Below are 23,663 nucleotides of genomic sequence, written 5' to 3'. Positions count from 1 at the left end.
TGTTTACTAATGTGGCGCTCGCGGTGATTTTAGCGTCTGCCGTCTTAATGAGGACATAAATACATCAACAATATCTCCAGAACTGATCTGAAAGGCACTTTACGAGCATTTTACCATTTACTTTGAGTAAAACTAGCATCATATCATACACACACAGAACTTTAGAAGTATTCACGGCAACCCGTCAAAATAAAAGTTCAGTTTAACAGCCTATTAAAGACCGTGTGCCAGAAATAGGCCATATTACTATTATTTGGTAGAATGTACATAATACTACTACTTACTACTACTGTTCATTTTTTTAAAAGAAATAATCACAAAATATTTTAATTTTAATAGTAAATCCCCTTCATTTGCCAAAAATGTAAATGTTTAATTTTCATTAATTCAAATATAAATTAATTAAAATTGTTTTATGCCTTCATCTGATATCCAGTAAAATTTAAATACACAACATAGAATTTCTGAGGGGGAAAACACATTTCATAAGGCTACTGTAAGAATAAATAAAAATTGTTTGTATGCATTCAAATAATAGACATGCTAAAACACAGAATTTGGTAACAATAAAACATAAGGTGAGAAAAAAATAAAACATTTAATACGGCCCTAAACGTGTAATTTTTGTTACACTTTTAATAAATTAAATGTAAAATTGTATAATTTTCATGATTTTAATGAATTAGACATGTTTTTAGATTAATAGCATTTAATTTGACCATTAAAAAAAAAGAGTCCAGAAAAATTAAAATGGAAAAAATTGAATGTAGAAAAAAATAAAACGGAATTTGGGGAAAAATAAAACGGATTTCATAGGGCCCTATATCTGGAAATATTTTGGTTATGAAGCAAATGAGAATATCAACAAATAGAACTTTGGATTTTAATTAGTACATGTATTAGTAAACGTTAGTTTCAATTAACATTTAACTAAGATTAATAAAAGATTAATAAATAAATCAACAAATGCAGTACCTCAAGACATTTTTTTGTTCATGTAAAATATACCGCATGTTCTCGACTTGTTACATTTATCTTTAAATTAAAAAAATTACCCCCTTAATATTGTGGCAGTTTTTTTCACCGTGGTATCGAAAATGGTATCGAGTATCGATATTTTTCAAGGTATCGTATCGAAGTTAGAAATTCCAGTATCGTGACAACACTACACTGTAGTCATAAAGGGATGGACATGGTCAGCAACAATGCTCAGGTAGGCTGAGGCATTTAAACGATGCTCAATTGGTACTAAGGGGCCCAAAGTTTGCCAAGAATTATCCTCCACACCATTACACCACCACCACCAGCTTGAACCGTTGAGACAAGGCAGGATGGATCCATGCTTTTATGTTCTTTACGCCAAATTCTGACCCTACCATCTGAATCCTACCATCTGAATGTCACAGCAGAAATCGAGACTCATCAGACCAGGCAACATTTTTCCAATCTTGTATTTTCCAATTTTAGGGAGCCTGTGCGAATTGTAGCCTCTGTTTCCTGTTCTTAGCTGATCTTAGTGGTCTTTTGCTGCTGTAGCCCATCTGCTTCAGGGTTCGATGTGTTGTGCGTTCAGAGATGGCATTCTGCATACCTTGGTTGTAACGAGTGGTTATTTGAGTTACTGTTCCCTTTCTATCATCTCTAACCAGTTTGCCCATTCTCCTCTGACCTCTGACATCAACAAGGCATTTTCGTCCACACAACTGCCGCTCACTGGATATTTTCTCTTTTTCGGACCATTCTCTGTAAACCCTAGAGATTGTTGTGCGTGAAAATCCCAGCAGATCAGCAGTTTTTGAAATAATCAGACCAGCCCGTCTGGCACCAACAACCATTCCACGTTCAAAGTCACTTAAATCCCCTTTCTTCCCCATTCGTATGCTCGGTTTGAACTTCAGCAAGTCGGCTTCACCACATCTAGATGCCTAAATGCATTGAGTTGCTGCCATGTGATTGGCTGATTAGAAATTTGTGTTACCAAGCAATTGAACAGGTGTACCTAATAAAGTGGCCGGTGAGTGTATATGCATAATTGGACATGTAAGTCAAACTTATGTTCACTGAATTAGATACAAAATATCAAACCAGGCTCTAATTCATTATGTTAACAATTCCAAAGTTTCACAAGTCCAAGACTTTTTGTAAAAAAAAAGAAGTCTTTTTTGTCATTTTAAACAACATATCTATTGTTTCTGTTGAAACCTGATTTTGTGAATGATAACTTATATATTTAGTTAAATTAAATGCCACTTGTCTTGATATTTTATTAATGATTCAAATACATGTATACATTTTTAACTGAAGCTTAAGTGTCAAAATATCTTTTGGGGGGCCTATATATATATATACACTACCATTCAAAGGTTTGGGTTTTTTGAAAAAGTCAATAATATATAATATTTTGAAAAATTACTACAATTTCAAATCACTGTTTTCCATTATAATATATTTATCATTTATTCCTGTGATGCAAAGCTGAATTTTCAGCATCATTACTCCAGTCATCAGTGTTGCATGATCCTTCAAAAATCATTCTAATATGTTGAGTTGGTGCTCAAGAAACATTTATTATATTATCAATGTTGGAAACTGTTGTATTGATTAATAATTTTGTGGAATCTGTGATCCTTTACGATTATTTGATCAAAAGAACAGCTTTTTGAAATTGAAATCTTTTGTAGCATTTACAGTATTTAATTTTGATCAATTTAATGCATCCAATAAAACTATTATTTATTATTATTTAACTTTTGAACATATATAATATATATATACAAATACATATTTACACATTTTTAATTGCGACTGAAGTGTCCAAATCTTGTTTGTGGCCACTACATATACAGTATATTATTAGTACTACCTTAAAATGTGTCCAATTTCAAATTTTTTATTGTTGAATTCATCACATCAACATTTGGACAGGCAAATGGCTGATGTATTCCAGTGCTGGCAGCCGGTCCCTGAGCCCATGAGAGAAGAGCATGAGTAATTTATGTAGGGTAGTGTTTCTGAGACAAGGACCCTTGAGAAATCTAATCACTCTCAACAGACTCGAAGAATTTATCCTGGTGCATCAGGAAAATGGACACAAAACCCCCCAGAACTCTCTGGCCGTCCTTGTTGCAGGGAGGTAAGCTACACTAAATCACGCTAATCGCAAAACCGATAGACCCCAAAAATGTCAACAGGTGCGACGCACTGAAAGGATTAACATTTTTCTGCCTGTATCTTTATACAGAGGGGGGAAAAAAGAGACAACAAGAAGCAGGAGCCAGGATGACCTGGGTGGACGGCTGCCAGCAGTCAGCTGAAAGGGCTGCAATTTCAGCTATTGTGCAGAAAAAAAAAAACTGTGCCAAGTCCCATTACGTGAAATTGAATTTAACCTCCAACGCGATTAATTCAGATGTTGGGTCGTTTTTTTCTTACCTCATGGCTGAATGCCACGCACGGTGGCATATTAAAATATGAATCCGCCTTCTTTTAAATTAGGAAGTGCCCTCGTCACACCTGATTGACATGGAGAAGGTAACTCAGTGCAATTGGACACAATTAACCAGCTATTTTTATCAACTGCAAGAGCTAGTAAATGAAAATTTAATGAACTCTGCTGTTTACATTAATTTAAGTCCACCTTACAGTTGTAATCAATAGCAGAGCTCTTGCCATCTGGTGAAAACACAGAGAGGCACAAAGAGAGTCGTGTTCAGTCATTTTCCTGTTAATTTGCAAAACACTAAAGACAATTAAGCACAATATCCAGGAAAATCAATCCGCTAATCCATCATTTAACCTGACACCATGTTGACAGAGGGGTGACGTGCAGCTCGCTGTGGGCACTGATAGCAAACCAAAAGGGCCATGTTCTTTATGAAAGGCCCCTCCCAAAATCTCCCACAGAAACGTACGTATTTAGGGGGAAAAGGCGACACCCTTGAGCGGGCTACTCTACTTGACAAAAGCTCCCAGCAGGAGCCGACCGAACTCACACATCAGGCTCTGTATCTGAACGCAGTACAATGGGCCACTGTGTTCTCATCCTCAGCTTAGCTCAGCTTCAGCCAACAGCACAGCAGAGCTTCACATCGCCAGTGCTGCCCGGCCTACTACAGCGACACGACACCAGACAACGGGAATGCTATCAGGACTGGACATACATAGGGGAAAAAAATCCCAAGCATTCCCTCCACATTTGTTCCATTCAATCTGCGACTCAGGCTTTGAATTCATACCACTGTACTATTGTATTCTATTTGTGTGTGGGTGTCAATAAAGCAATAAGCCACAAAAGAAAAGTGTGTTACACTGATTTTACCAGGACTGACAGGTAGAGATTGACCAATATATCCTAACAAAATAAAGCAACCTAATTATTGTTTTATTTCAGTTTTTACCACCACCACCACCTAACAAAAAAATAAATAATAATAACAACAGATTGATATTTAATATATTATTTGAATATTAATTACTATTATTATTATAATCAACGTCAATAATAATAATAAAAGATTGCTATTGTAGTATATTATTTTAATATAAATTATTATTATAATTGACATTAATAACAATAAAGTATATTCAAATAATAAATTAAATATTAATCAGTATCGTCATTATTATTAGTAGTAGTGGACCAAATAATAATAATAATTATTATTATTATTGTTATTATTATAGATTGAAATGGAATAAATCTTTTGAATATAAATTATTATTGTTATCAATCAGTAATAATAATAATAGATTGATATTTATCATATATTAACTGAATATAAATGATTATTATAATTGACATCAATAGCATAAATTTATATTCATATAATATATTAAATATTAATCAATATTGTAATTATTATTGGCATTCCTAGCACTGTTATCAGTGGCTGGAGCAATAAAAATTGAGTGATGCATAATACATTAAATTAATTAAAGATGTAAATACCATTTTTGGGTGCTATTCTATAAAAAAAACACCAAATGTTGCTATTTACTGTTATTAAAGTACACGTAATCAATTAAGCTTGTCTGAATATTGATATATTATATGTCACTAATTTTGTCCAGTGTTTTTTTTTTTTTATGAAACAGTGGCAACATCAATATAATACAAGACATCAGTGCTCAAGAATGAATCACATTTATTATTGCTAATCATAAACAATTTTTCTGCCAAGTAACATTTCACTATACTAATTTGCCACATTAATATATAATCTGCAGTCATTTACGGTTATTTTACAACAAGCTTTGAACATGAATTCAGAATTTAAAATCAGAAATACCCATTTTACAACTATGAGTGAAAATGCTTCAAACCAGTGAATTCACAGCCCTGTTTTGTGCAGAACTGAACCTGAGACATTTTTTGTAAGCTTCAGAGTGAATTCTCCTCTCTTGGGCTGTTGCTATGGCGCTATGTACTTCCTCCGCAGCTGCCGCCCTGGTGTGGTGGGTGATAAGCATCAGGGATGCTGGGACACAAGCTCTCTTATCTGGACGCATGACCACAATCACTTCCTGTTCATTACCTCTCCTGCTAGGAAAACACATAGGAATTAATGCGGCCTGACCAATGAGCGTCTGCTAAAAACATACACGGAAAAACAAGCTCGGACACTACCGGGCACAAACATCCCATTATGTGTCAACTAAATCGAAGCCGCTTGTCTGCTTTGATACATTAACAGCCAAATGTATGGGTTAGCTAAAGCTAGTCAGACTGCAGCGTTTATACCTACGACGCAAAAACAGCCCCTCCATTAGAATGCAGGTCTCGTTCCCTGTCAGGAAATAAAGATTGCTTTATTGATACATGCTGTTGCCATGACAAGCATCCACCAGATCCGTTCGGCGCAAGATTTCGGCATCCTGAACATTCGCACAAATCTGGCCTGGCTAATGAGTTTCAGTCTGATCAGCATCACATGGGTCTCCATGGCATCCTCAGATGTGCCTAGCGCCTGCATCGCTATTAGCCACGCGAATGCGGCTTGTCACTATTGTAGTTTTTTTTTCCATAAAACTATTGATTAAGGACTAAACCTGAGAACAATACCTGCCTTTATGTCTCATTCTTCTCTTAAACCTGGATAACGGTGCCTTGGAAGTTATCTCTCCAACTGTAGTCGCCAGCAAATTTGCAAAGCGAACAAAAATATCTCTATCATATTACCGTATTGATTGCGGGAAAACCTGAGCTGCAAATTTACTTTGAAGTTTCCTTAGGAAAACATGGCGTGTAATGATATTAATCAAATGGAGTGATGCTACACATGGACTTTATGAGGGTACATAGACTAAAAATAACTTGATAATATGATATTCCTATTTGCTGCATTACAATCACATCTATAATGAAGGCAAAAGTAGTTTCATGAGAGCACTGTCATGTATCTATAGTCAAGTACAATAGATACTTATTGTTACTTAAAAGGACAGTTCACCAAAAAAGGAAAATCCTGTCACCTCCTCGTTGTTTCAAACTGATATTTTTTCAGTCAAACAAAACAAAAAAATCTACTTTCATAAAACTAGTCCATATGATATGTGCTATGTAACTTTGATTCTGGTCTGTTTCTAACATAAATTTAGTGTATGGGTTCAAAAGACATATATCAAACAAGTCATAAAATTACTTTTACGGTGCTTTTATGATGTTTTTTCCCCCCCTTTTTGAAACTTAACAGATGTGGTAACTATGAACTGGAAAATTTCCACTGAAAAAACAAAACAAAAAAACAACAGCATATGTGTTTGGAACAATATGAGAAAATAATTAAAAACATATATTTATTTTTTTAAACCTATCTCTTTAATCTCCTTTATATAATAATCAGTAAACTACAAACAACACAATTTACAACTAAGTGTAAATGATTTTATTGCTATTTTTCTTGTATAATGTTCATTAAAACATCATATTAGTGTGATAATGTTTTAAAATAATATTTGGCTTAATCTCACTACAGCTGAGCACCATGAGTTTCCACCCAGTGAAACGTGTCAAATGGGAGTGTGGTTGCCTGATCTCCGTTAACAGCACTAAAAGCATTAACTTCCTATCTGACAAATTTAAAGGGTGCTTCATTTGTCTTCCAAGAAGCAATTTTGTGTTTTAACCACCTGTAGGAAGCTTTGTGACTCTCTCTCTCTCTCTTCCTCTCTCTCTCTCCCCTTAATGTGCCTCAGGACCTGCGGCTGTGAGGTTCATTTGTTTGTGTAGTTTTCTTTGCCCATGTTTAATTACAATGGTGCAGCTGTTCCTCATTTACACTGGGGTCATATATTTGAATGTGTGTGTGTGTGTGTGTATGTGTGCATATCTCTCTCACTCTCTCTTTATCTCTCTCTCTTCAGGGCCTTGTCTGCAGAGAGCAAAAACACAGAGTTGTCCAACGCTATCAGACTCAGAGGTACTGAAACAGGGATGATTTTGTGGTTCGACTTATAAGCCTCAACTATTCGAATTGCAAGGTTGAAACAAAAAATCTCGTTATTAAAATGACAAAGGAACTATTTCCATCTTTTAAAGCACACATAACACCTGTGTAATACTGATTTGCATTAACACAAACAGGGAAGGCATGAAACCGAATGCCCAGGGGCTTTGAAAATTCGTGAATTGTTTTATAGATCAGGTGTAATATTTGTGATGACAGACTCATTTGCACTCTTATCCAGAATAGGTTAGAAAATTTGCCCTTCTGGACAGATTTTAATATACTGTGCCTTTCGTCTTGTGCAGTGAGAATCATATTTTACAAAATCAGGACCGCAAGACGCTGTTTCAATTGAAAGCTATGCGGAAATTAATGTTTTAAATGACTTTAAAGCTCACATTTTAATGTATAGTGTTTAAAATAATGATAGTGAAAGGCTGTTTTAAAGGCAGACAGTCTCATATCCCAACTAATCTAATGCTAAGCCCCAACCGCAAAACTTTTCAAAGTGTTTCTATAAAACAAATGGGTTTGGAACCATTTTTGACTCCATTTTCTATCCTTTCAGCGGGAAACCGCGAAGAAGGTATGACTAATACAAAACAAAATTGAGTATGACTTTCTGCTGGTTTCCTGTTGAAATGAGCTCCTTGTTTTCTCTGTCCACTGCCTTTCATTTCCATTTCACTTGTAGCTGTCCTGATAAGGTTTAAGTCTCTTTGAATTACCTTCTCTTTTGCTTATGAACAGTGTACACACTTGCAGCACTAAAATTAATTGCTCTCTTGTGCTCAGCAGTCAGAGTAACGCATATTTTCATGCCTAATTTTAGGCTCATGAGTCGAGTTGAGTTGGCTGAGTGTGTCCTCTAAAAGCCTGAATGTGTAAACACCCAAAATATGGAACATCGATCAGCCTCAACCCCTCAAATAATAACTTGGGTAAATGACTTGCTTCAAAGCTTTTCACCAGACCATGAACAAGCGCTGAGGGGAGTTTCTCTGAAAGTCAAGTGTGCTATTATAACTTTAAGTCTGTTATTTTGAGTCGATTTTGACCTCAAACACAGCTGCTTGCAGTTAGGACAAAAAATAAAAAATTAAAGGGATGTTTGTTGAAAACATCTTTTTTTTTTTCCTTGCTCTTAAATTTTGCATGTAGAGGAAACGTCTAAAAGACTTTCAAGTACAGTATACACATAAAGCCATAAAACCAACTTTTTAGGAAAAGTCCTAAGCAGGAATAGGGATCTATCTATCTATCTATCTGTCTGTCTATCTGTATGTCTGTCTGTCTGTCTGTCTGTCTGTCTGTCTGTCTGTCTGTCTATCTATCTATCTATCTATCTATCTATCTATCTATCTATCTATCTATCTATCTACAGACTATCATCAAAGCCAATAATCAAAGCATGTCTTGACAAATCTTGCTTGTTTAGTTAATTAGTTAAAAAATGAGTTAATCACAGAATTGAACTGAATTTAAAAGCCATTCTCAATCCAATGAATAATGTTTTCAATTTTAAAAACTCTGTTAAAGCACTATTAAAATTCTTTTTACAGTTGATTCTAATTTATGCTAATGCAAGGTCTCTAATGCTAATGCAAGGCGGTATTCATTTGATTAAAAAAACTATAAAATACAGTGAAAATAAAACAGTTTAATTATTTTCAATTTTAACATGCATTGTTTTTCCTGTGATGCAAAGCTGAATTTTCAGCATCATTCCTCCAGTCTTCAGAGTCACGTGATCCTTCAGAAATCATTCTAATATGCTGATTTGCTGCTCAAGAAATATTTCTTATTATTATCAATGTTGAAAACGGTTATGCTGCGTAATATTTTTGTGGAAAACATGACATTATCTCCAGGATTCTTTGATGAATAGAAATCATCAAAGAATCCCTGTTAAACAAAAGTATCAGGATCTTCCAAAATAAAAAATACTGATTCCAAATATATGAATGGTTGTGTTCATCAAGGCTATTTAATAACATAATTCAAGGCATCAGAATGCTCACATCACGCTAAAACAACATCACGATTATAGTGCAGTATTGATGTTTAGCACACCACCCTACTTTTTGCGCTTATAGGTTTTGATTACAGCTAATGATAAGCCTCAGAGCGTGGAGTCCATTTTGATGATTATGTTCCAGAGGAGAAAGGTGTGGGGCCCACCTGTTCTAGTGCCACTGAAACATGATCTCACACTTGTCACAGGACAGCGATCGGGAACTTGCAATGTGTCCTTCCTGATCGCAGGAGAACAGAGGACCAGGCATCAAAAGGCTGACAGGTGCCACTTAAACACCAAAGACTGAGCTGAATGAGGGGAAACGCAACAGGCCATTAGTTCACCTACAGATGGGCCCACAAAGGCCAGTGTGTGCTCCTTCACAAAGCTGCCGTGTGCGTGAAGTCCCTCCACGCAACAGCACCACACAATGGAGAGGCTGGCACTATTATTGTGGTCAGAATAACACACCACGAATGCAAACAAACACACAAATGTGTGTTTAACAGATGCTGGACTTGAAACCGCGCACATGCCGTAAAATAAAACGGAAAACTTTGTGAATTAAATAAGTGGTGAATTACATGCATTGTGTGTTGATGACATGCGCACTCAAAAACTACAAACAACGGAAAATGAATTATTATGTTGAGAGTCCTTTGAAAATATTAGCAATTAGACCGATGGCAAAAGAGGATGTTTGGGATATTTTCAGGCTGCTCAAAAAATCCTGGATCCGCACCATAACTTTCATTACATTCTGTGAAAAAAAAAAAAGCCTTTATGTGAAAATGATTGCAATATGTTTCATAGTGAGATTAAACCAAACAATTAAGCTATTCTGGATTGGTTTTCACAGAGCCATCTGTTTGGATGTTTCCTCAAACTGGGAGCCTAATCAGCTATTCATATGTAGACTGTCATTGGGCAAAGCAGACCCAAAAAATGATATGCCTCCAATGAATCGCAATCACAGATTTGTGCCAGAGTTTTCTCAACGCGCATGGCGGCCCGGAAAAAAAAAAACCCATTCCCCTAGCCAAAATAAAGCGAACACATGTCCAGATTTTATGATCATTATGTTCAGCTACTTAATGAGTTGATCTTTTGGCATTTTCTGCATCACATTGCACTGGCTGATATGCTAGCAGAGAAGGAAGCTAATTATATTGAGTAAATAATCTTATTCTGTAACAAACATGGCTGCAGCGCTATGTCACATTTGTTTGAATTACACGCGAGGCAGACTCAAAGATTGGAGAGGGCTGAAATGGGACTGACGACCAGCGTCGTAAACACAGACACAGACGACGTAAACATGTCACTAAAATTCAAGGCCGTAAAATGCAACTGAACGCTGTCTTTCTCACAGGAATGCTCGTGTTTACGGCCTTGCATTTTCCACAGTGACAAAGACAAAAATGGAACATACCAAGCAAGCAAAATTCCTTCTTTTTATGCCCACACACAAAGTAGCACTTCAGCACATGTCTCTTCTCACTGACTACGACAAGCTCTTTTAACTTCTTTACAACATACTCCACTTATGCAGATCTTTCTTTGTCATTTTCGCATTTAAATGCATCACTGATAGATTTCCCAAACCACCTAGGCTGATTGCAGATACCACATTATTTTCCTCAAATCTGTTTTGCAGGTTTGTCCCTCTGGGTCTGTGGAACGAGCAGTGACAACAATAATCATTCTTCCAGCATAATTAACAACACTTCTGTGGGCTTGGAGATCATGACCGGCAATCATTCTGAACTAGAGGTGTGCTGATTACACTTTTTCTTTCCAGATACAGAATAACGATCCAGTGCCAGTGCTCTTTTATTCACTGGACACCTCACTGTGGTGAACTGTCGAGGGCTACACAAGCCTGTAACTATATTAAATAAGAAAAAGAAAAGTGTAAGAAAGAATCCTGCAACATAAACAAACAAACAAATCAACCAGGGGTTTTCAAACTTTTTAATGCCAAAGACCCCAGGTTTTGTTTTGGAACCCCACAGGCAGCTATATTTTTGATGTAGTTTGAAATGCGATATTAAACATTTTAAAAATTGCTGTTTAATTTGTCATTGTACTAAAAGCAAAAGGAATTCTTAAAATATGCCACAAAAATAAAAATTTCAATGTGTTTAACACAAATTTACAAATTCTTTGTACAGCACTCTTACCATAAATACTGATCCTTTTTATTTATTTTTTTTTCTGAAATTTTCTGTGGACCACCTTGCATCCCTTGTGCACCTCAAATCCTGAATTACTGGATTACGCAGCATTAACAGCAACAGTGAAAATCCAGTGGAAAGTCCAGCAATAGTTTTTTTTTAATATAAATGTAACCCGTTTATTGGAAACCTGGTTAAATTCATAACCAAATGTGACACACTGATTTGAATATGCAGAATGAAGAGGAACAAATGTTTTTTTTTCTGTGAAGAACAACTTCACTTTTAGCCTGTTCCTCACAAAGCTATCAAAAGACTGTGAATATCGCATAGAATGTCATATGACTGCATTAATGATACTTTTATGGTGTTATTTTTGTTTATTTATTTTTTTAAGGCGCAGGATCAGTCACGTCTGGTATCCAGGTATTGGATGCCAAAAGAAATGTGGCGTTTTGTGATAAAGAACGATGGAGAATCACTGATAGACAGCGTCATTTATGGTCTGTAAATAAATTGGTCCTGTGCTACAGTTCCTGTGTGAGTGTTTGGACAGTATATCATGTATTTAATATCCACATACGGGAAAATTATATGTGGACATGTCCATAAAGTCAAAGCAAACAAACCGAGCTGATTTTCTAACACATAATGGAAGGAAGTGAGATGAAACAGCCCACATGTAAAATGGTCTTATATAATGAATGTGTGTTTGTGTTTATGATTGTGTAGTTGAGTTGTACGTTGACCTGTAGAGTGGTAATGAACAGTAGCCTGAGCCACAGAGCCTGTCTCTTTAGATATGCACACATGATATGCAATTAAAAACTCTATTCACATTCCAGTGAGGCTGTCAATCAGAAGCAAATCCTTTTTGACAGTAGCCAGTGAACCGTGTCAGCTAGCCACTGAACAGGAACTCAAACAGTAATGGCTTTTGTTACCAGCAAAACCAAATTTAGATGCAATTAAGTTGACCATAAATGAGAATATATGGCTATTGTGGAGACGAGACAATAATTGGATCTCGCTGTGTTAATTTTTTCTGTGTACATTTTAGTTTATTAACTGACAATTGGTTTAGCACTTGCTGCTAAGATAACAGTAAGAAGCTACTAGAAATATTAAATGTTCAGACTTAACATCCACATAAAAAACCGTCAATCTTTTGCAAAGATATCTGCCAAGTGTGGCTGGTATGAGGAAGACAATATCACATCAGTGATGTGCAGCACTTCTTTGTGCTGTTGTGCTTGGAGCTTGACCTAGGCACAACATGAGCAAAGATCACAGCCTATGTCAACAACTCACATTTATGACAATCCACCCATGTGTGACCGGCCGGTGTAATGTTGACATATGCTGTTGACATAGGAAAAACTCCCAGATATCCGTCAATGGAAGGACATCTCTATTTAAAGCCATTTTGGGAGTTACAGTATGTTTCAAAACTATTCAAACATGAAGGTGTTAAAGCCCTAAACGCTACACTTAACACCTGTCTAGGGTGACATACCACATAACTTTTAATAATAGATATAATTCAGCAAAACACAAACCAGGAATACAGTTTTTAGCTTTCATGTTTTAAAACTTTATAATTCATAACAATACATGGCACTTTCATAAAACTGCGTCTGAAACTCTAAGGTTTTTTCAAAAAATGATCAGTGAAAGGATGCGCTTAACTTTCAGAAAATTAAATGAAATAGGTCTAAAAAATACAGTTTAAAATCTATTTTGGGTGATATAGCATTAAAGCAATAAAAATTAAATATTTAAAAGAAGAACCAAATAAATAAATAAAGAAATTAATTTAAGACATGCAATGGGGGAATACAGAGTTTGATTGTGTTTAAAGCTAAGTTAATTTTATGACAGTTTACCAAACATATCGAATAGTTCTGTCTCTGATGGTTAAAAATCTGTACATTTTAAAGTTGAAAAAAGGCAGCTATTGCCAGGTAACAGTAAAAACTATGTATTTAATTAACTCATATAGGCCTGGTTTCACAGACAGGGCTTAGACTAAACCAGGATTAGGCCATAGTTCAATTAGGACATTTAAGTCATTTTTATAAACGTGCCTTAGACAAAAACATTACTGGTGTCCATCTTGAGACAAAACAAAGGCACTGATATATTTTAAGATCAGTCAGAGCAAGTTTCTTTCAGTTGAAACAGCTCAGATTTACATTTTAGTCTGGGACTAGGCTTAAGCCTTGTCTGTGAAACCGGGGGCTAATGTTCATACCGACCTAGTTTGGTATTTAAAATCTGTTTTAAACCTTTATAATATACTGACAACCAAAGTTTATCACAAGCTTTTTGCACAAGCTTAAGTAGCCTAAATACTAATATATAGAAAGTGCACAGTAGAGGCATTCACACAAATACCATCCAGGTAACATGATTCGTGGACTATATACTTCTGTTTGATCCAAGAACAATACAAATTTCAGATTTTTGTGCACCCAACCACTTACCAATATGACATCACATGAACGACACAACATCAAATACAAACAGACTGCTGCACGCATTGATTTCCTCTCACATTCAGGAGTGTGGTTTGATCAGCGCTCTAAAGGCCGAGGCTGGAGGGGGGCACGGATGAAATGCCCACTCAGTCTCACCCTGTCATCACATCACTCTTTCTGAGAAGCAGTGACCTGGTAAACAGAAATTACCAGTGCAAGCTACTCTCTCCTTCTCTCTGAGTCAAATCAGCTTCTACTTTCAGTGCTCAGATGATAAGTCCGTTAGCTCCTTTGTTTAAAATGCACATGCGTGTAATGATCATTGCAGCTGGAGCTGCAGAAGGACTTGGGGGGGGGGGGGGGGGATCGACATCCTGGGACCCTCTGACATCCAGGACCACCAAAGATCTCAGTAATTTCTACTTAATTGAAAATGCCTGTGGCTAAGACACACACACAGCAGACGTTATATTACAGAGCATGGCTCATGACAGCAATACATATTTGAGATATCTAATTTCTCATCCGTTTTTAATGTAATCTCCTTAAGAGCAGGAATGTACTAACATTTTTACAAAGACATCAAAACAGACAGCAGATTCAGGAGACTCTTACCCATAATTGTAATCAAAAGAGCCTGAATTTAATTTTGCAGGTTTTCCACTGACAAATGTTTATAGGTGTCTGTCTTGAGACTCAATGTAAAAACGAAAGCCATATGTTCGCTGGGTGTAAAAATGTACGTCAATAAAAATTAATAGGCCTGCTCTGCTCACCAACTCTAATATTTGCTGTTGCTTTACATGCATAGGCACTTCAGTTCTCTTGTACCAGCCAAATTCATTCATACACTGAAACAAAAAATGGTGTAGAATTTACTTTGATAAAAGAAACGTCAGCTAACAATGAACTAAACTAAACTAAACATTTAAAGTAATAAAACTGAAACAGTATTTTTGTAGAATGCATTTCATTATAACCGTTTTCTACACTGTAAACATCATTCAAACCTTGTAGGTACTAAATCCAATTAGTTAGATCAGACTTCTGCTATCCCAAGACTTGACAGTGCACAAGATTGGAGACTGTAAACAAGCTAAACCTGTGAAATCTGGGAACATACAAGCTCTCACCATTCCTTAAAACCACATCAACGACGCACTTACAAGACAATGAGTCATGCGTAGTGTTAACAGCTTGCTTGCATTATCTCATTGGCTGTAATAACTTCGAGCCTGCAAACTCCATTAAAGCAGCGACTTGAGCACCAGCTGAAAGTCATTAGGCATGAAATAAATCATTGACTTTGATATAGGTTGGCTTCAGCAGAGTAGTTTTGTTGGCCATTAATGGTCAGGGGCTGCATCTTTGCCGGTTTTCATAATCCTAAACAGACTGTAATCCAATCCTACCCATGATGCCACACTCTCTCTCTCTCTAGAGTACCCCTCAAGACCACTCTTGACTTCCTTTACAGCAGCGCAAGCACACATCTGAGGTGCAGATTCAGATTCAAAGAGTCCTCTACGGGTCTTCAAATTCAAATTTAATTGCTTTTGCATTTATTTGCTTGCCAAACACTTTCTTAGCAAACCGACACAGTGTCTTGTGACAAAAATGCCAGAGGAGGTAGAACGATAAGCACAGGGCGATAAGAACCAAACTGTATGGCGCAGGATGTGTGGAGCATTAGTGTGTTCAAAGTTGCTCCGTTTTTTTTCTCCTCGCAGCAATAACTTCAGACTCGAAACGTGTACCTTTCACGGCACAAAAAGCATCGTGCTAGACAAACATAGACTTTCCTGCATTTACACATTTTGCTGAACTGCAGAAAATCCACAACAAAGTGCACTGCAACTGAACACTTTTAAACCAGCACATGTCTCCGAAGCTCGGAACTAAAATCCATGAATATGAATAAAGATACAGTGCTTGTTTTTATATCTATCTGTCCACATCAAACAGAAAGTCGTCTGGGATCTGAGGAGAGCAGGTAGGGAGGAAGGTAATCAGATGGGGGGCTTTTTGCACAGACTGAATCAGTCCCACTGGCAGCATGACCCCCGTTTAGCCACATACCATCAATTTCTGTCTATTTGTTCTGTAGATACCACACACCACTGTCACAATCTCACTTGTTTGCTCTGCTGTGTATCCCCACCACCACCCCCCATCTCTCTCTTTCTCTCTTTCTCACTCCCCCAACTCCAGCTCCCCTCCTCCCTCTCTTTCTGAATTGCTAAAATGAAAAATCTCGAGTGGAGTTGATATAGGCTGACTTGCCTCTGCAGTAAAATTACACTATATAGATTATATCTGAAAGCCCTTCCCCTCCTTCCCTCCCTCTTCCTTTCCTCCCTACCCCTGCCAACCTCTTTTCTCTCCTCTCTGGTTTTATAAACTCAGCAAAGATATTAACAATTTACTGCTGCACATCAAAATTACATCTAACAAATGAATCACTGAAACAATGCAATGAAATTGTGCTTTCAAGGATTTTTTTTTTTTTGGTCTGTCTCTAAAAATGTGATTCATCCATAAAACATTTCACTGTGTATGTGACTGCACTTAGACATGGATATGAGACCTATGGCAGTGAATCAAGAAGCATTGAAAGGAATAATACAACCCCAACCCCCACTATATCACCCCACAGTAACCCTACCCCCTCCTCATTCACACACACACACACACACTCCCTCTCTCTTCCCCATCTCTCTTTATCCTGCGCACATGCACTGCACACACACAGTAACAGCACCATCATTAGGAGAAATAGAGGAATACAAACCCCACACATCTCTGTTGTTCCTCAGGGACTTGGAGGATAAATTAATGCCGTTGGTATAAAGTATAAAACATAAATATGATGTTTTTAATGAAAATACACACTACACACACTGTTTGTTGTTTGCGCATGTTGTGTAAAGCACAGTTTGTTGATGTCCATGAGTTTGGGGCCGTGATATAGAGCAGGTGTATTTAAGTAAGAGCGCGCTACTTTTTGTTACCGACTTAGATAGTGCGTTTATTATAATTTGCATATTATTTACAATCCGCGCGCGGTTTCTATGGCAACCCGAAGCTGTTTTAAGTTCGCTAAGTAAAAGGCACGTGAAAACGCTGTTGTGCGAGTTTGAGAGATAAATATATAAACATGTATAGTGAGGAAAAAATAAACAGATAACAAACAAAGTAACCCGGTTTGAATACATTTGTGGTGTCGCGCTCAATCGCTCTGTGACAGTCGAGTGAAGTGCAAACTTTGGACAAGTCCTCAACAGTCTTCATTCAAGTTCAGCACAACACGTTCATGAAGATCCACATCATAAAAGATCATGCATCATACAAGATCATGCATCATAAAATGAAGATTTACCTTATTGCAATACGGAGAGTCCGAATAGTGTGACTGTCCCAGTCGGGAAGGATCTGTTGCTGATGGTGGTGGAGGTTGTGGATAAAATCTCACGTCCATTTCAGTAAAAACATTAACCGGTCCCTATTGCCTTTCCACTAGAAAATGTGTTCCTCGCTTACTCAGAATTCGCAACGCAAATAAGAAAAGAAGGTGCAAAGTGAAGACTGAAAGAGGCTCTCTATTGCGCCTCACATCCGTTCCGCGGTTTTCGCAAAAACTTTTATATGAACCTCTACCTCAGTCGTCTTACAATAGAGAGATACCGCGGAAACAAGCGCTCAGGTTTGGAGAGAACAAGAGCATCTGGTGAGTCTGTGTTGACTGCTGTGAGTAGAGATGTGTATCTTCTTGGTGCAGCAGCTGTGGCTCAGTGTAACTGCTCTATGGAGAGAAGCGAGCGCTTTGCCAATGTTCACACAAAAGAGTCGCAAGACACGCGGCGCTACCGCTGAGCGGCCACAGGGGGCGCTGCCATGTGCGCTCCTGCTTCAGGATTTGCATCACTTTGCTTATGATACTGTCTAAACATATGGTGACGGAAGATTCCCTTTAGCTGTGCCTGTGTCTCTCTTCAGTGCGAACATATTTAAAATGTATCAAAACGAGAGTCTACAGCAGTGCTCAAACCTGTAGGACTGGGTCCATTAGAAGGCCTCAGCAAACTTCCCCAAGATGAACTCTTTAATGAAAACTTTAATCTTTTATCTTTTAATATTGATTAACCTCACATTCAGTTTACAAGTTAAACTATCTGCTAAAAAATCAAGAAGTAAAGCTTGTAAACTGGCATCAAATTTTCAATTTGTTTTCATGGAAGAACATGCAGATCATAAAAGTTATGGAATAATCAAATTAACCACAGTTAATTGTTTTAATGTAACAGAATACTATGAGGAGAGTCAAATGGTAGTCTAAAAACCACTGGTCTACAGCTGTGGCAATCCTAAATAAAGAAAACTGGAAACTGGAAGTGTGTATGTTTAAGATATTAACCTTTATGAAAGGAATGTCTCCATACTGTCATAAACTTCCACTCCTGGTTTTTCATTTCTCCCTCCCCATTTGCTGCTCCTCCACTCTGCACCTCTCACAAGAAAAATATTTGATGGCATATGTTTTGAAAAGTGTATTCTTAAAGATTAGGTTAGTGATTTCACTTTTAATTCTAATTTGTATTCTACCCAACACTGACCATAAATATGATATTTACTCTGCTAGTCGAGGAATCAATTTTCTCATGAGATTGGGAAGTTGTTGTTTTTTTTTTTACATTGTTTTGTTTCGATATAGTTAAGACAGTTGATTCTTCCTTAATAACCAATCAAAACATTCAGAGATCTTGTAAATGTTTTATTACTTATTTATTAATTATTATTTTTTAATGTATAAATATAGGCCAACTGCCTTCCAAAACAGAGACTATCAATAATAGCTTCTGAAATCATTTGTTCCATTGTACCAGAAGCAACATCTCAAATGCTTAAGAAATGTAAATTCAATGAAAATGAACCTATTTCTTAGCAGCTACAACCAAAGCAGCTTTTACAGAATTAAAATAGAGCGCTGACAGGCTTCACTACTCGCTCCAGAACTCAGCACATAGTCTATTAAGCAGCTCTGTGCACAGACATAAAGAAGGACTTGAGCTATTCTGGATTCTAGTTATGCATTCTTTGAGCTATTGTGCGCTGGGAGTTGCAAAATTATACCAGATGAAAAGGCTATTTAGAGGAATTCAGGGGAAAAATATAATATTCTTTATCTATCTATCTATCTATCTATCTATCTATCTATCTATCTATCTATCTATCTATCTATCTATCTATCTATCTATCTATCTATCTATCTATCTATCTATCTATCTATCTATCTATCTATCTCTTTCATTTGTTTGGGAACTAGGTTATCAAAGCTTGAGAGAAACACAAAAACAATGTCATCCATGACAGAGCATAATGTTTTCGGCGAGAAATGAGTAGGCCATGTTTTCCTCAGGCAAATGGAAATGAAGGAGGTGCAGGTGGTCCTATTTCTTGTCAATTACATTGGAGAAACTGGCATTATTCATCATTTCTCAACGCTGATTATGATGATGATGGTGAGGTTGATGATGATAGAGATACACAGTGCTGCTGTTGGCATAATGTTTTTGGCGACGAATGTACCAAATCAGAATGTATCATTACAGTGGTCTTTCTGCATCAAAGGCCACAGTAAAAGAAAGTTTGCTCTGGTTCTGTTTGGATACGGCCCGTTGAACATTGAATGCTAGTGCACACAACAGCTCGCTTTTTTGTGGTCTAAGTCATGTCAGCATTTTTTTCAAAGGCTGTTAATCTCTGAACAATGTGTGACTGGCAGCCAAAAAAAAAGGATCTAGCTTCATGACATTCTCAGCCATAAAATCTAACTTTATTCTTTTATTATTGAAAAGATGGACCATACAATACCCTAACATCTGCTTCCAAGTGACGACAGTTGAGTTTAACAGTTGCCACTTCTACAACAACACATCGGCCTGTATCAATCTGATATGAAGCTCTGTACACCGAACAGGTAGCTAGCCTGATGAAAGTGGCAGACAAATTCAGAGCTGAAGAAATTTTAGAAATCATTAACATTTGAGTTACGTTGACATTTTGTTAAAGAACAATATGGTGCCCACATCGGGTGAATAAATGTACAATGAGGTTTCTATTCCATTAACCTTTGAGTATCAGCTGGCATTTGAAGCATTGTGTTGGCAGACTAGCACTCAGCTACCACATCATAAATAGACGTATTTCAATTGGCTGACACAGTGTTCATTTATCAAATGTAGAACAAGAGGTGAGCAATGCTGGACGACTAGGATATTAGTTGAAGAATTTGTTCAATTTTACTCCCCAAACGCAGCTGAACTATTTGTGGTTGAGGCTTTCGGTTGGGAAGGGTGTTTGGTTGGAGGTTGTGTCCATGGGGAAGTTCCATTTTAGTCGATATGTTATTTCAACGGATGTACACAGAACCAAAAATCAATGGGATTTCACAATGTGAAACATCTGATAGCTACAAATATAACCAGCAGTGTTAAACCAACTTCCTCACAGCTGAAGTTCATCAGAGTTCAGCGATTTAGGTGATTTTTTTAAAGCGTACATTAAGCAAGAGTCACGTGTGCTAGAGTATGAACATGGTTGAACAAAGATTCAGATTCTTTTTTTATAGTTGCAAATGAGTGTATCCAGTTTGCTCATAGGTAGTTGTGTGTGTCAGGAGGATTTTTTTTTCTAATTGTATGAGCAATGGTTACTCTGATTGCCTATTGTTTTGTCTCTTGTGTATTAGAGAGAGAGTGAGCACGTGCCGGTGCTGGATACTTGGAATCATAACTTTACCTCAGAAACAGGCATCGCCTGAATGTCAACTACCCATCCCCCACCGTATTACCTATTAAGTACATTCAGACAACCCCCTCACACACACACACACCCTTCCCCCATAGAAATGAACAACCTTCCCCCATGCACTGTGCAGTTTGATTTGTGTGAATATATGGATATAGTCACAAATCTATATCTAGCACACACTGCACACAAATACTCATGGTGGATTTGTGCAGTTTTTACCTTAAATAGTTATTTTTACTTGATCGAATCCTTAAACATGACTTTCAGTGTAACGTGAAGTCTTCAGGCTGATTCAGTCATATTAAGTAGCCTAATATTTTTGGCTCAAATAAAACTTGTTACTTTAAATGTTACTGCATGAAGCACATTTTTTAGGTTACCTTACAAAACATTTTTACAGTGTACCTGCGATCTCAAACTGTGCATATAATATCTTCAAGATATAGCCAGAAGATGTTTCATAACCTCATTCACTCGCACACTCGCAAAACATTTTTTTTAATACATTATAAACATTCACACACTATGCATATCTATTCGGTTTTAAGAACCAGCTGATTTTCAACTAATGCTTTTTATGAAATCTTATTTTTTAAATAGTGAAAAGCAGAGGAAGGTATTAAAAATTCATTGGTGCAGCCTGGAAAATGAGCGAAAAACCCATAGAAAGATAAAAATTGTAAAATAAATCATTTCAGGAGCCTTGTATCTGTTCTCTGTAAGTGTTTTTTGGAATTATACAGATAGATATCAAGACTAGGAATGCCAGTATAAATCGCTATCAGTAATAAATCACTAAAAAATAAATCAGTAATTTTAATTGAATTTAGGCATCACAACATCACCTACAATAAGCTATATAGAGCTATACAGCTATACATCTCCATGCTTTATACACTCCACAGACTTTTAAAGTGAGCATTAAGCATTGCTTATGAATTCTTCCTGTCTTTGAGGAGAAAAAAATTATATCATAATTTGGTGTGTCTCTCTCTCTCTCTCTCTCTCTCTCTCTCTCTCTCTCTCTCACTCTATATATATATATATATATATATATATACAGAGCTGGGTAGATTACTTACAAATTGTAATCCGTTACTGATTCCAGATTACATGACAAAAATTGTAGTCAGTAACGTAATCTGTTACATTACACATTTTAGGTAATATAATCAGATTACTTTTAGATTACTTTTGATTTAACTCATTAATCACATTGATTTAAATAGCATTATCTTGTACCATAATGATGTAAAAAATGCAAAGAGTAAGAAAACTTGTTCCATTCATTGTAATTTACAATATAAAGTGCATGAAACATTATATTACATCAAGGTTTCCCAAACTAAGGTTCGTAAAGGAACTGCAGGGGGGTTGTGTGTTTAATGAAAAGCTGACAATTAATTAAATCATAAAAAAAAAAAATAATAATTTTAAAACAAACTCCCTTTTGAGGAAAGTCCCTTCACTCGGCGGCCATATTTGCAACGCCTTCTTAATCTTAATGAATGGGGGAATCCTGAAATCTCAAAAACTGCTTGCTGAACTCACTATTAAATTACATATGTCAAATCAGCAACAAAAATCTGAAATTAATGGCCCAATGAATGTTGTTTCTTATGCTAAAATAGCATTTAAAAAGCTTATTTTTCAGGCTAGATCAGCCAATGCGCATGCGGAATCATAACCTGCTTATACTGTGCATGTGCATTAGCTGGTCTAGTCAGGTTTCTATGGGAAATTTGGCCCTTTCATTTAGAAGGTGGGACTATTCCTACATATTGTGCATTGCAGTTTCTTCCATTCATAAGTAGGCCTATAGGAGTGAACCGTCTTTGTATTTCTATAGTCTTTGTTTTAAAAAAGATGAAATATTTTTATGTACCTGCATTGCCATGTGATCATTAATCAACATCAAAGAAACCGTGAAGATGCAAATGTGATACTTAATTATTGAAATATTTATTTTAAAACCTTAAAGCAAATATATTCGGTGAATAAGGTATAGATGACAAAAAGTTTTGGAATTCCTGCATTACATGTAACTAAGAAATAATGTGAATATGTGCATTTTAATTAATTAATAACACATGGTTAAAAAAAACCTACAGAGTAATAATTCAAATAAAAATGAATGTGTTCATCAGTAGTTGATGCAATGTTGAAACCCTTCTTAAACCTGAAATTATTTTTGTAAATCCAGTGGTCAAATGCTGTCTCTGTGTGAATGTCCACAAAACTGGACTATTTATGCATATATATAATATGTATATAATCGCTAGGCTATTTTAGAAAGGAAAATGCAAAAGATGAAAAAGAGAAATTAGGGAGAATTAATCATTTATGAATAATTTATTGCAATTGTGTGAATAATATGTAATCATGTAATCCATAAAAATGTAACTGTAGTCTGATTACAAGTACTTTAAAATGTAATTTACTCTGATTACAAGTACTTAATTTTTGGAATCTGATTACGTAATCCAGATTACATGTAATCAGTTACTACCCAGCTCTGTATATATATATACAGTGCCCTCCAAAAGTATTGGAACAGTAAAGACAAAATTGCTCTGTTGGCTGTGGAGTCAAGGCATTTACAAATATGATTAAAAGATGAATATGAGCCAAAACTAGACGTTTTACCAGCTAAGAAGTTCAGCACTTTTAGAGTTTCATCCCTCTATCTGATGTGAGCATAAGTATTGGAACAGTTGCCTCACAGGTCTTTCTA

The 23,663-nt window shown here is 36.4% G+C and overlaps 1 protein-coding gene across 4 annotated transcripts in view; it reads right to left on the bottom strand.

Moving 5' to 3' along the window:
• LOC306881527 (thymocyte selection-associated high mobility group box protein TOX-like) overlaps positions 1-18,053 on the bottom strand; it is a 63,633-nt gene extending 45,580 nt beyond the window's left edge. For 2 of the 4 annotated variants that reach the window (XM_079435681.1, XM_079435679.1), the window contains exon 1: positions 17,499-17,974. In XM_079435681.1, the coding sequence (XP_079291807.1) occupies positions 17,499-17,597 (99 nt within the window). In that variant the 5' untranslated portion in view covers positions 17,598-17,974. Of the gene's footprint in view, positions 1-17,498 lie in introns of all 4 variants that reach the window. The other 2 variants (XM_079435682.1, XM_079435678.1) reach the window with 2 other exon arrangements.
• Positions 18,054-23,663: the final 5,610 nt, after the last annotated feature.

Source organism: Barbus barbus, assembly GCF_936440315.1.
Source record: "Barbus barbus genome assembly, chromosome: 15".
NCBI lineage: Eukaryota > Metazoa > Chordata > Actinopteri > Cypriniformes > Cyprinidae > Barbus > Barbus barbus.
This window is presented reverse-complemented; position numbering and strand designations above follow the sequence as displayed.